Below are 12,945 nucleotides of genomic sequence, written 5' to 3' on the forward strand. Positions count from 1 at the left end.
AATTTACTTATTGACTATTATATATTTTATAAACAATTTAAAGATCTCTTTGGAATAAGACTGGACCTAAATAACAATAAAAACAGTAATCTGTCACTATAGAAACATGAATTAATATTATCTATGACAGAGAAGTTGGATAAGATAATCAGTATCACTTTCCATTTGCTGTTAATTTCATGCGTGTTTCGTGCATATCTGGGGGTCTAGGTCAGCAGTACAGTGCTTGCCTACCATGTGCAAGGCTTTGTATTCAAGCGATAGCACCACAAAAGATGATGACAGAGAAGAATGAAGAGGAAAAAAGGAACAGAGAAGAAGGGAAACAAGACGAGAAGGAAGGAGGTGAGGAAAAAGAGAAGGAAGAAAAAGAGGAGAAAGAGGAAGAAAATCACACTTTTTTTTTTTTTTTTGTACCAGGGATCAAACTCAGGATCTCACATTTGCCAAGCAAGTACATAATACTGCTGAGCTAAACCCCTGGCCCTGAAAATTACACTTTTGAAAACATTTTTCTAGGTTGAGAACAATGGCTGTTCTGGCTTGTGTCTAGATGTCCCCTCAAAGCCTAGGTGGCATAGGTGGGGGCCTTTTGGAGGTGGCTGGATCTGGAGTGTGTGATAGTGGGATTAAAGGTGTATTGTTACTCACTTAGCCCACTGACTGATTTGCCATAGTTCTGGGAGGATTAAGGGTGCCCACTCTGTCTGTGCATGTCCCCTGCATAAACTGCAAATAGCCTGGGTAAAATGTAAGGGGCAGAAAGCAGGCCAATGTGGTCTCCTGTGCTCTTGCTCCTTGCAACTTCACTGCTTTGCTGCTTTTGCCTGGCCTGTTTTGTCAAGGACTGTTTCTCCTCTGTGATGTCCCTCTGCCATGCCACCCTGCCTTGCAGCCAGCCAATTACAGACTGAGACCTCTAACAACTGTGAGTCTTTCCTCCTTTAACTTTGGGTATTGCTTATTTTGTCTCAGCAACAAGAAAAGTAACGGGACTGGGGATTTAGCTCAGTAGCATTAAGTGCCTGTCTGACAAGTGCTAGGTCGTGAGTTCAATCCCTGGTACTCAAAAAAACCAACCAAACAAACAAAAAAGCAAGAAAAGTAACTAAGACAGTGGCCATTTCTAGTGCTGCAGAAACTGTAAATTAATATAAACTTTCTTGGGAAAATTTTAGAAATACTGATAAAAGATATTTTAAGAAAGCTCTTACATTTTAGTAAAATAATCCTATATTAAGAATGTATTCAAGTACAGATATAAAAATGATTTACATAAGCAATACTCTTTGCAGCATTATTTATAATATAAAAACAAAACTCCAAAATTCCATTTACTAAATAGGGAAATTTGTATATAGCCATTTAGAAAAGCATGCATGTAATTATTATATTTTTGAGGGCTGGGGATTTAGCTCAGTGGCATAAGTGCCTGCCTTGCAAGCAGGCAGTCGTGAATTTGATCCCTGGTACCAATAAAAAGGAAAAAGACAAAAAAAAATTATTATATTTTTATAATTATCAATCTATCATTTCCAAGAACTCACTCTATAGACTTAGAAGTTTTCTTCCTTGCAAAATGACATACAATAAGTCACCAACTACAAAATTTCCCATTCATATCAGTCGTATGCAGTTGAAACATTTCTTTAGAACAGGGATATCATACCGTAAATCGCCAAGTTCTCTTTCTCGTTGTATTTTCTCATGTTCTAATTGTGATTTTGCATCTTTTGTTTCTGTTAGCTCCTTCTGTAATTCCCTCAACTTATTTTCCAATTTTTTAATTTTTCCTGTAAGCAGTTCATCATGATCTTTTTTAAGTTCCATTACTGTTTTATATGAACGTATTGCATCCCAGATTTTTAATATACTAATTGAATCTGTATCAGGGAGAAAACAAGATGGAAAAAAATAAATAAAACAAGATGGAAAGTATTTTTTTTGATAAAGACCACATTTTCAATTCAATTATTCATGTACTTATTTATACAGTGTATTTATACAGTGTGAGCCCATAACAGAGCACATTTTATTGAGCTCTGCAGGTAAGCAGAGACTTCTACTCTTGTTTAGCTTAAAATCTAGTGGAAAAGAAAGACAGCATGACTGTTTAAGATGCGAGAGCCTTGTCATGGAGCTACAGGGAATGCTGAGACTCTGGCACTCTGCTTCTAGCCCAGATGGAATTTAAATTCCTACTAAAGCAACCAAAACAAAGCAGACAAAAATATATCAAACAAATTTTCAAGGCAATGGACTTGGCAATGAAGAATGTTCCCTGACAAGGAGACAAATGAAGTAAGCATTTTGAATGTCTTAGTTTCCTGCCTTAAACAAGTAGAACTGGAGTCCAATAGATTCCCTGAGCGGAGGTGACGAGGCTGAGTCTGATAAAAGCAAGGCAGACAGAGAGCACAGGAGAGAGCAACACAGAGGAGAGGCCAGACTGGAAAGAACCCTGGGGGTCTGCAGAGCTGCCTCTCCTTTAGTAGTGAGCAGAGTAACCATATGCCAAGAAACTACCCCAGATCCTGGGGAAAAAGCATCTGAAAAGATTAGAGGAAACTGGTTGGTGCTTACATAGTTTGGAAACTCACAACTCACAGCACAATGGGTAATCAGAAAGATCCTGCATTAGCACTGGGCGATTAACCATAGACTAAACACTGTTTTGATACCCCTATTGAAGCATAAAATCAAGAGCAGGAAGGATGAAGCTGTTTATAAGAAACTCAAGTATATTGAAAAATAAAGACAGAAGAGTAATGAAAGATATTTTTAAAATACCAAATTGTATTTCAGATATGGAAACTGACTGCAATCAAATGGCATGACAGACAATCCTATAACTGACTCTTGAACAACACAGATTTGAACTATACAGGTCAGGTTTTTATTGGGAAAATCAGACAATCTGAAAAACCTTACAGATGAAACACATAGCCTGGAAATACTGAGAAAGTTAAGGAAAAAGTAGATCACAATGCATGCAATATATGCAGAGAATAGTCTATCTTGTACAACCATAAAATATACATGCATCTACTATAAAAAGGAAAATCTACCAACATTCATGCACACAAACTGTAATCTGAAGTCAAGAGAAACATAAACAAATGCACAGACATAGGATCACATTAGCTATTACTTCAGAGACACCTCCTGTTGCTACTGTGGTGAGCCCATGTGTCCAAGCTTCCACTTACAAGGCCAGTGTGTTAGTTTCTCCCTGTGAGTACTGTATCTCGCTAGTAAAGGAGTAAAACTGTGACTTCTTACAATTCTCATGCCCTTTTTACCATATGTAATATTTTTTAACATGGAAAAACTTGTGTTGAAAATTGTTATTGGTGGGGCTGGGGATTTAGCTCAGTGGCATAAACGCCTGCTTTGCAAGCAAGCAGTCGTGAGTTCGATCCCTGGTACCAATAAAAAAAAAAAACCCCAAAACCAAAAAACTGTTATTGGTAAAGTTTCTGTTTAACAGCAGGCATTAATAGTTAAGATTCTGGAGAATCAAAAAAATATATATACAGTTTCGGCACTTCATGTTAAATGGTCTAGAAAATTCAATTAAAAGAGAAGTCAATATGGATAAAAAGACGCTTATGAGAAATATACTTTAAAGACATAAATTGGTTAAAAAGAAAAATACCACACTAATGCTTGCCAAAAGAAGGCTGAACAGAAATGGTTGTATTACTATCAGAGTAGATCTCTCACAGTAAAATTCTATTATCTATAATAAATTAGGTGATTTCATAATGATAAAGGGTTCAATTAATGAAGAAGATATATATTAATGAAGAAGTCTTGATTGTTTATGTGCCCAATAACAGCTTCAAAAACACTTAAGGACAAAACTGATAGAAGAGCAAAAAGTAACAGACCAAGTCATACGTACAGTATGACATTTAAATACCTCTTTCTTTCTTTCTTATTTATTTATTTATTTATTTGGTACCAGGGATCATACTCACAACTTTTCACTTACAGAGCAGGTGCTGTGCCACTGAACTATATCCTGGCCCCACTATCCCTTATTTAATAAATTATAGAACAAGTAGGCAGAGAATCAGAATAAACCTGAATACCACCATTCTTAACAAAACAGAACGAATTCTAACACAGTATTAGTACAAGGATTAAGTCAAAATGATTTAATACGTGCAAAATACAACCCTGATCCCAAAACAATCCAGAAATCAGTAACAGTAATAGGTCTAGAAAATAATCATTTACCTAAGTAACTTATGGAAACTAAGTACCACATGACTAAGCAATTGGGTCAAGAGGTAACAGAAATTAGAAAGTATTTGAACTGAACAAAACAAAAAAAACAACAACAAAATTACAAGACACCAACATCTATGGAATGCAGCTGTGACAGTTCTTATATGAAAATTTTTATCAGTGAATGTTTCTGAAGGGCTTGTACCAGTGTCCTACCTTCCACATTAAGACAGCTAGAGACAGAAAAAAAACTTCACATAAACAATGGCAAGTCCACACATGAATAAAAAAATTTGACATACAAATAAATGAAACACATAGAACTCCCAACAGCCTAATCAAAACAAAACTACACCAAGATATACAATAATCAAGATTTCAGAAATACAGCACAAGAACAAAATATTAAAAGCTGTTAGAAAAAAGAAACAGATCACCTATAAAGGAAAGCCCATTAGAATCACGGCAGACTTCTCAACACAAACCTTCAAATCAAGAAGAGCTTGAAGCAAAGTATTTCAAGCCCTGAAAAAAAAAAAATGACTTCCAATCCAGACTGCTGTCTCCTGCAAAATTATCTTTCAAAATTAATGAGCAAGATACTGCCATAACAAAGAACAACTTAAGAAATTTATAACCACCAAATTAACCCTACAGAGAATACTGAAACATATTCTATACAGAGATACAAATGACCACAATTTCAACAACAGAATGAAACAACCAGGCAGGATAAGCAATTCAGAGGAGAAAAGCAGCTGGAAAATAACATGACAAAGACAAGCAGATACACATCAGTTACAACCATCAAGGTACATGGTGGGCATGACCTGTCAGTTATAGAGATCCAGGACTCATGCATAGAATATAGCTGGCAAGGCTCACACCTGGGACCAACGAGAAAGTGTTATCTTCCACTCTTCTGGTGCACAATCAAGCAGGTTTTTGATATGCTGGTCTAGATCTGACGTCAGGTTGAAGAATGACACAAAACTCTCTGCCATTAACTTTGTGGCTTCTGTAAATGTTCTCAGTGGCCTGCTCTTACTCTATGAAGCATGCTTTTTTCCCCCTATCTTTAACATATGTAAAGCTCAAGTATCTTTTTTGTGTGTCTTGTCTGATACTTTGTTCAGGATACCAAAGACCTGGAAGAATCTACAGAACTATAGAACCCAGTAATGTAATTCTGCATATTTTATTCCCATTCGCATTGGTGTGAATCTTTTCTCTCTTCCTTTTGCTAAGTTCAGCAAAGCATTATTATGTTTATTCTTTCAAAGAACCAGCTCATCACTTTGTTGGTTCTTTGCACTGTTTTTTTTTTGTTCCCAATTTTGTTACTTTTTGCTTTTATCTTTATGATTTTCCTTTTTAAACTAGGTTTAGCTTGGACTATTGTTATTCTTTGAGTATCTTAAGATTCATCATTAGCTTATTTCAGCTCATTCTATTTTTCTAATGTGAGCACTGATTGCAAATAAACTGCCCTCTTTGGACTGTTTCATGTTCCATAAGGTTCACCGTCAAATTTAGCCCTGTTCTGTTTTTGGCTTTTTTTGAGTCCCTGGGGTGGAGCTAAGTTTATCATGCGTAGCGGGAGGATAGTTTGACCATGGGTTCCACACACTGGACTGGTTCTGAAAGGCCAACTTCCTCAGTCAGTTTTCTCAAGATGCTGAGGGCACCCAGGATCTGGGGTGGCAGGTAGGATAGTGCGGCACAGGTGTGTACTGGTTTCTGCGCTCCAACTGGATTGTCTTTCAGGTGGGTTGTCTTCTTGTGTATTATCCTGTATCAGACTTTGTTTTGCCCCTGATCCAGAGTAACTTTCTCTTCAGCACTGAGTTAGACGTACTTATCATTGCCAGTGCCCTCATTCATTCATGATGAGTCCCCTATCATTTTCCTCTGAAGTGACAGTCTGAGTACCAAAGTAGGTTGACTACACCACATGAGTAATCAATTTTTGTGATCGATTCTGTTTCTCTGAAAAATGCTGCCATTGGTGACTGTGTTTCTACAACCTACTCTGGAGACCTCTCATAACTCAAAAGGGCAGCCCAGGATCTCCTTTAGATGCTTCTGTGTATAAGTGGACCTACGTGCTTTGTATCCATCTCCTTACAAAGCTGTGCAAAACAGACATGCATTAAAGCCATGTGTTCTAATGTGGTTGATAATTTAATCACGTTCTGCAAAACATTAAGTTCAGGTGGCATTTTCAGTTAGCCAGCTTCTCTATGGATGACACAATGTGTAGATTCACATTCAGAAGTGATCTCTTTGACTCAAGTTGTGAAATCATGAAGCTACCCAGTCATGACAGCTGTGCACAAAAGGATACAAAATGACCAACTGAATTTTCCAGATAGGTAAGCACTGAAAGACTTGAACAGTTCTGCAGCTGAGATGTTGGCTGGCAACCAAAGTATAAGTAACATGTCCTTGTGAACATACACCTGAGAAACATATCACACAGAAACAAGCCTTGTTGCCTTGTCATCAACATCAGTAGGCTCATCAACCTGGATTTTGTACCATAACACATTGCTCAGTATCCTCAGTTTTATCTTTTTGTCTGGTTATGGCACTAGCTGAAAGAGGAACACATACCACCTTCTGACAGTTTACAATGAACATCCTTAACAGCAGGCAGGATTGACTCTCCAACAGTCAAGGGCTTCTTAGCTTAACAAGGTGGTTGGCCACGCTAAGATAGACACATTTGATAAAGTGGTGGTCTTCAATAACTGCTTCTCTTCTTCACATCCACATTTTTTTTTTCTTGTGAAAACCTCAAAGGCTTATGATGTAATGCAGGGTGCTTGTTCTTCATGTGAAGTTTCAAAGCTTTCATGGTTTTACTAGATAGCCACTCACCATACACTATATACAAAGCAGGCTTGGAGAATAGGAATCACCTGTTGAACTCAACCCATAATTTAAGGGAGACTCTTTATTCTTTTAAATGTAGGTTTCCTTTTTGTTAGCAGTCTTTCAGTCAACTGCTGTGTCAACACTGGTTATTACCCCTTTTTCTAACCCGCTTCTTAACTTGTTTTGTTTAGGGTTAGCCTGTCGGCATACCAAAACTGTGACTGAGACTGTGCAGTACAGGATAGGTGTAGATGGAAGTGATAAAACAAGGGGTGAGCCATGTGTGGATTAAAGTTTTGGAATTTGATGGAAAGCATGCCACCAGATACAAGTGTGCAACTGAAGTACATCAACTCACAAGATACTATAAAGTCTAACAGTAGATGCAGTTTGTTACTTGCCACTCACTGATACAATCTTGAAGCAAGTGATTATGGTCTCTGTGCAGCCAAACTTCTCTGCTAATATTAAATTGTATTTGCAATTGCGCCCCAGCACTACCATCACTGCCTCAGCTCCACCTCATATCATCAGTCATTAGAGTCTCATACAATTTAGATCTCTCATATATGTCCTTCACAGAAGGGATCACATTCCAGTGACAATCCAGTATCACAACTGACAGGAAGTAGAGCTCAGGCAATGGGGGGCAGCTACAAACACAAAGGAAACTTCATCGATCACCTGTTGCTCACCTTCTGCTGTGAGGTCCTGGTTTCTAGCAGGCTTTGAACAGTACTAATCTGTGTTTGTGGGATGGGGATTTCTAATTTAGAAGATCCTACTAGAAGACTTTTTGATAAATTCAGCAAGATGGAAAGATGCAAAATAAAAGCATAAATATTAATAGTTTTTTTCTGTACTAATAAAGAAGCTGCTGTGAACTAGGAAAAAAAAAAAACCTAAAATTCATATGGAAACATAAAACACCCAGAAGAACCACAGCAATCCTGAACAAACAACCAACCAAAGAAAAACAACAGCACATACACAGACAGAGACGCACACATGGAGGTGATACTATGTGTTTGTGAAGATATAGAGGAACTAGAACTCTCATACACCTCTGATGGGTATGTATATGTTCGTGAAGATACATACAGAGGAACTAGAACTCCTGTACACCTCTGATGGGTATGGAAGGTGGTACAAACACCCTGCAAAACGATTTGGCAGTTCCTCATAATGGAAAACAAAGGAGCATTAGGAGGCTTTGGTGGGTGATGGATTTGCTAGGTAACTTGATTGTAGTGATTAAATGTATTTAATAACACATCAAAACATATCAAATTGTGCACGTTACATACGAACAGGTCATCATATTTTAGAAACTCCCTAAACTACTGAAAACAAAGATTCTGTTGAAAGCACAAACACCTCAGCCAGTGGCTAGGCCACAGTGCTGCAGGACAGGAGGAGCGAAATCTTTAACATTACAGCAAGAAGTGATAGGTTCTCAGCAAACGGTTAACAAGATTGGGTCTAAAAAATCTTTAAAAATATGTAATTATGGTTACAGAGCAGACCTTGGTTTTGGGAGGTGGGTTAGCAAGGAATCAGATCTAATTAGAGTATTCCAGGCAGAGACTACGGTTTGCTGACTTGATAATGATCAGGACACGGGAGAGAAGCAGAGTCAACAAAAGGCCTGGGAATGCCACTCACACTAAGCAAGAACATGGTAATGGTTGATGCTCTGTGGCTGGAGTGCACAATACTCATTGTATGCTAATACAGAGCATGCTTCAGTGCAAAACAGCACTGCAACACATCTCTGCTTGATGGTGCAGTGCTGAACAATGGCTACACCTACTACGATACCCATCAGATGCCATGCAACTTCATTCTGGTCCTACCTTTGCACTCCATTCTAAGTTGTTCAAACAGCAGCAAAATATTCTCATAGTTAGGGTAAGGTGACTCACTATCCTCTGAGGGTGTTTCAGATGACTGTGATAAGTCATCAAGGTAATCCACAGCATGAATCTGCTTTTTGACCTATAAAATAAGTTATATTATTCCAAAATGTCCCCAAAGTATTTATACCATATACTAAATACACAGAAGTAGTAAATATTCTCTTCTTATATTAGTAGAAACAAGTATTGGCTACTGTTTCTTAGTAAATTTTTTAAAGTAAGTATCTTTACATAATAAGGATTCTCTATTTTTTTACTTTACTTTTTATAATGTATCTTTTAATCTGTATATGTGTATTATTATAATGTACTCAGTTTACCTTTTATGTTATATTTTTAATATACTACTTTTGATTTTTTTTTTTTTACAATACCTTGCTCTTTACATTAGATATTTTCTTTGTGGACCTAAAAAACAAAACAAAACAAAAATCAAAAAAACCCATACAATCCTTTCAGGCAAATATTGACTATATAAAATACAAAAAATACATAAATCTATAGTTTCTGTACATAAAATTTCAGCATTTATAAATTTATTTCTCCTGTTCATGAAGTTTATAGGCTATTCAAAATGTAGAAAGAGAATTCAACTCTAAACAAAGGGTAACACTTTAGGGACTAAGAATACTATTACTACTAATACTATAATAATTCATTAAATTTAGCTCAAGCTTTCTTAAATTAAAGCAGAAGAAAAATGTTATTTGATAGAAAAAATATTTTGTTATTATTTTTAATAAAACCAAAACCAAATATTTATAGGCACTAAAATCCATTTAGAAAATATTACTTACTTAGGTCCCTATGTGAGGGACACCCGCATTTTTGTTGTTTTTGGGGAAAATTTTTTTAATGCTGATAGGAGCTAACTTTTTAGGACCTACTATGTAACTTTTAGGCATTATTCTAAGCACTGTACATGTGGTAAACACAATTCTGTGAGGAAGGTAACATAGTATAGAAGAATAAACTAGGTGAAGATAGGCCAAGTAACCTGCCCAAGCACACACAGGTGGTAAGAATTTAAACCTAGGAATGTTTCACAGTACAGGGGACCCTCAAAATTCACAGGGATTATATTCTTGAGCACTCGCAATTGTGAAAAACTGCAAATTTCAGATATGGTCAGAAAAATGCCTGTAAATGCCTGTTTTTACAGTTTAAATCCTAATGTCTCCTGAAATTATGTAATTTAATAAAATATTGTTAATAAAGTTCCAGGAGGTGTAGGCATTTTGGCAGCATCTTAGGGATCATAGGGCTTTCAAGAAGAATAAAACTGAGAACAATGGAGAGAGTCAGGAGGAGATCAACTTGTTACAATGCAGAGATTGATTACAGGGCAGCAACCAATCAGCAGCAAGAACTGAGTAACACTCTTGAACTGGCTACTGGCAAACCTCCTGCAAAAAAAAGTTGCAGAGGATACTTGTTTTCCTGAAATTGCAGGGATTCCATGAAAAGTTATTAGTTAGATTCTAAGGAAAAATCTGTGACAGAGTGAGGCGAAGAACTCCGAAATGTGGCCTCATGGGGGTATATTGTATGTTGTGAAATACTTATCTTCAAATGTGTATTTAGTGGTTTTTTTTTGGTCTTTTTTGTTTTTATCGGTACCAGGGATCGAACTCACGACTGCCTGCTTGCAAGGCAGGCGCTTACGCCACTGAGCTAAACTCCCAGCCCCAGTATTTAGTGTTTTTAAGTGATATTAATATCACATTAACTTTTCCCACCAGCTTGAACCACTGGTGGTACATGCATGACTGCCCCACTGGGCAGCCTTGGGCAGTCATGCATGTACGGTTCCACTGTAAATGGTGTTAATCTGCATTATCATCCATTTTTGCTTATAACCATAATTTCTGAATCTCGCAAATATATATATTTTTTTAATCGGTACCAGGGATTGAACTCACGACTGCCTGCTTGCAAGGAAGGCGCTTATGCCACTGAGCTAAATCCCCAGCCCCTCGCAAATATTTTTTAAAAATTAAAATGTCTTTTTCTATGAGATAATTTCTAGTAGTATGCAAATATACTCTAAAATCTTGAGAAAAAAATCTTTTAAACACCATATTCTTCTTGAGTACCACCTCCTTCCCCAGCTTTCCCAGCAAGTTATCCAATGCATTTTCCACTCATCCACAGCAGCCAGCGTCCCATGTGACCACTGCTGAAACTGTTCCTTGTCAACCTATCACTTGTCCTCATCTTAGCCAACCTTTGGCAGCTGAGAAGTGGCTGGGTGTCCTCTTGCTTTCCCTGTAGACTACACTGCTGTTTTATTTCCGGAACAAGTAATTCCTGCTAACATTGCTTTAAAGGAAAAGAAAACATTTACTGAAATTTTACCTTCCTTCATCTTCATCTGTGTCACTATTATCACTCTTCACTTGTAGTAGACCACCAGAAAGGGAGCTGGCCTTCTTCAACACTGGGGAAATCACAGATTCTGTGGAGCTCCACTGTTCATTTTCAGTCTTGTTTACCTTCCACAAAGGGAAGGCAGGCCCACTACTTAAAAAAAAAAAAAAAAAAAATCAAAAAAATCAATGTTTTTTTAGTCTAACACAATTTTTTTAAAAAGCAATTTTGGAAAAATGTCAACACTTCCCAATATTAATTTACTTGTTAATTACAAACTAGTTATGAAGTACCAACTAAATAAAGACATACATTCTCTGCTTAAAACAAACAAACATACAAACAATTCAATGTGATCTGTAAAAAGTTGACAAATGAAAAGTTGCATCCGAGCACAAGAAAGAAATTTATAAAAGAAGTAGTGAGAGGAGCTCACCAGGCAAAAAAGTAGCAGAAAACCATTTTACTTAAGAGAATAGAATGTAAGCCGAAGATGTGGTCTATGGTATCTAGGCATTTCCCAGGAACCTGAAAGGAAGAAGAGCTAAGAGAAGCACACTACGTCTACTGAACGAGGACACTGCATCAAACACCTCTTACGGAAGTGAGAAGATCTGTGCTACATTTTGGGTGTGTTTTTAAATATATCGGTACTGACTTTAAATAAAGTTGGAAAAATCTCATAAGAGTGTCAAACAAGAAATTGGGGAAGTATCTTGAGGACAAAAATCTTACTTTAAAATACCCATATGTTATCACATGTAAGTTTACAAAAGAAACATTCTGAATAGCAATGATTTGGTTTGAAAATAAAAGATGTTACTTTTCTATACTTTATCCTGGTACCTAACCATAATATAAAAGCAGGATTTACCAACAAATCACTGTAATTTTTTTTTATGGAATAAACACACATAAATGTGATAATGCTGTCACATCTACACAAATTGACAGTCTGAAATTTCCCATGGGAGATTATGTTGCTAGCTAAGCATGAGCCCCTAAAAGTGCCACAATCAAAAATAGCTATTTACAAAAAAGTTATTAAGGCTAGAAATCTAAATAAATGGATGTGGGATGGGGTGGGGGACATATTCCAAAGAGCAATTACTAAAGAATTCTTCTTCAGCTGAACTTCAAAAACAAGGTTACAACTCTAGAATATGAAACTGTCTTCATTTTAAGCAGCTGACAGAAACCAACTTTTAAGCAGAAAACATCTGGTTGAAGTTGGCTCACTTAGGCTGAGCTGCAACTGTGGCGAGCCAGTGTTCTTTCAATCAACCTTCAGTTGGCTTCACTCACCAACCAACCAACCCACACCAACCAATTAATGCCAGCGTTTTGCTCGCTGCAAGGCAAACTAATACATATGCTTAAGTACCAGCCAATTAACAATATTACTTGATTAGCTACTGACATCAATCTACTTACCTTCTGATGGCCAGCCTGCCTTTACGTTCCAAAACCACATACAGTGTACCTCAGTTCACAAACTCAATTCCATGATCCTGGTTGCAAACCAAACTGGTAAGAACTG

General features: G+C 37.0%; 2 protein-coding genes across 8 annotated transcripts in view; one reads left to right on the top strand and one right to left on the bottom strand.

Annotated features, from left to right (window-relative positions):
* The window catches only part of Znf33b (zinc finger protein 33B), a 100,622-nt gene that overhangs the window by 58,972 nt on the left and 28,705 nt on the right, over positions 1 to 12,945 (top strand). The window lies entirely within an intron of this gene.
* Ankrd30a (ankyrin repeat domain 30A) overlaps positions 1 to 12,945 on the bottom strand; it is a 93,767-nt gene that overhangs the window by 31,730 nt on the left and 49,092 nt on the right. For 6 of the 7 annotated variants that reach the window (XR_010042136.1, XR_010042137.1, XM_063233561.1 and 3 more), the window contains 4 exons: positions 11,394 to 11,558; positions 9,410 to 9,443; positions 8,973 to 9,114; positions 1,670 to 1,883 (listed from right to left, as the gene is read on the bottom strand). Coding sequence is in view for 5 of the 7 variants with exons in the window: in XM_063233561.1 (XP_063089631.1) it covers positions 1,670 to 1,883; positions 8,973 to 9,114; positions 9,410 to 9,443; positions 11,394 to 11,558 (555 nt within the window). In the remaining 2 variants the exon portion in view is untranslated. The remainder of the gene's footprint in view (positions 1 to 1,669; positions 1,884 to 8,972; positions 9,115 to 9,409; positions 9,444 to 11,393; positions 11,559 to 12,945) is intronic. The other variant, XM_023563470.2, reaches the window with a different exon arrangement.

This window comes from Cavia porcellus, unplaced genomic scaffold (genome assembly GCF_034190915.1).
Source record: "Cavia porcellus strain 051 isolate PalLab524CR breed Dunkin Hartley unplaced genomic scaffold, mCavPor4.1 scaffold_23, whole genome shotgun sequence".
Taxonomy (NCBI): domain Eukaryota; kingdom Metazoa; phylum Chordata; class Mammalia; order Rodentia; family Caviidae; genus Cavia; species Cavia porcellus.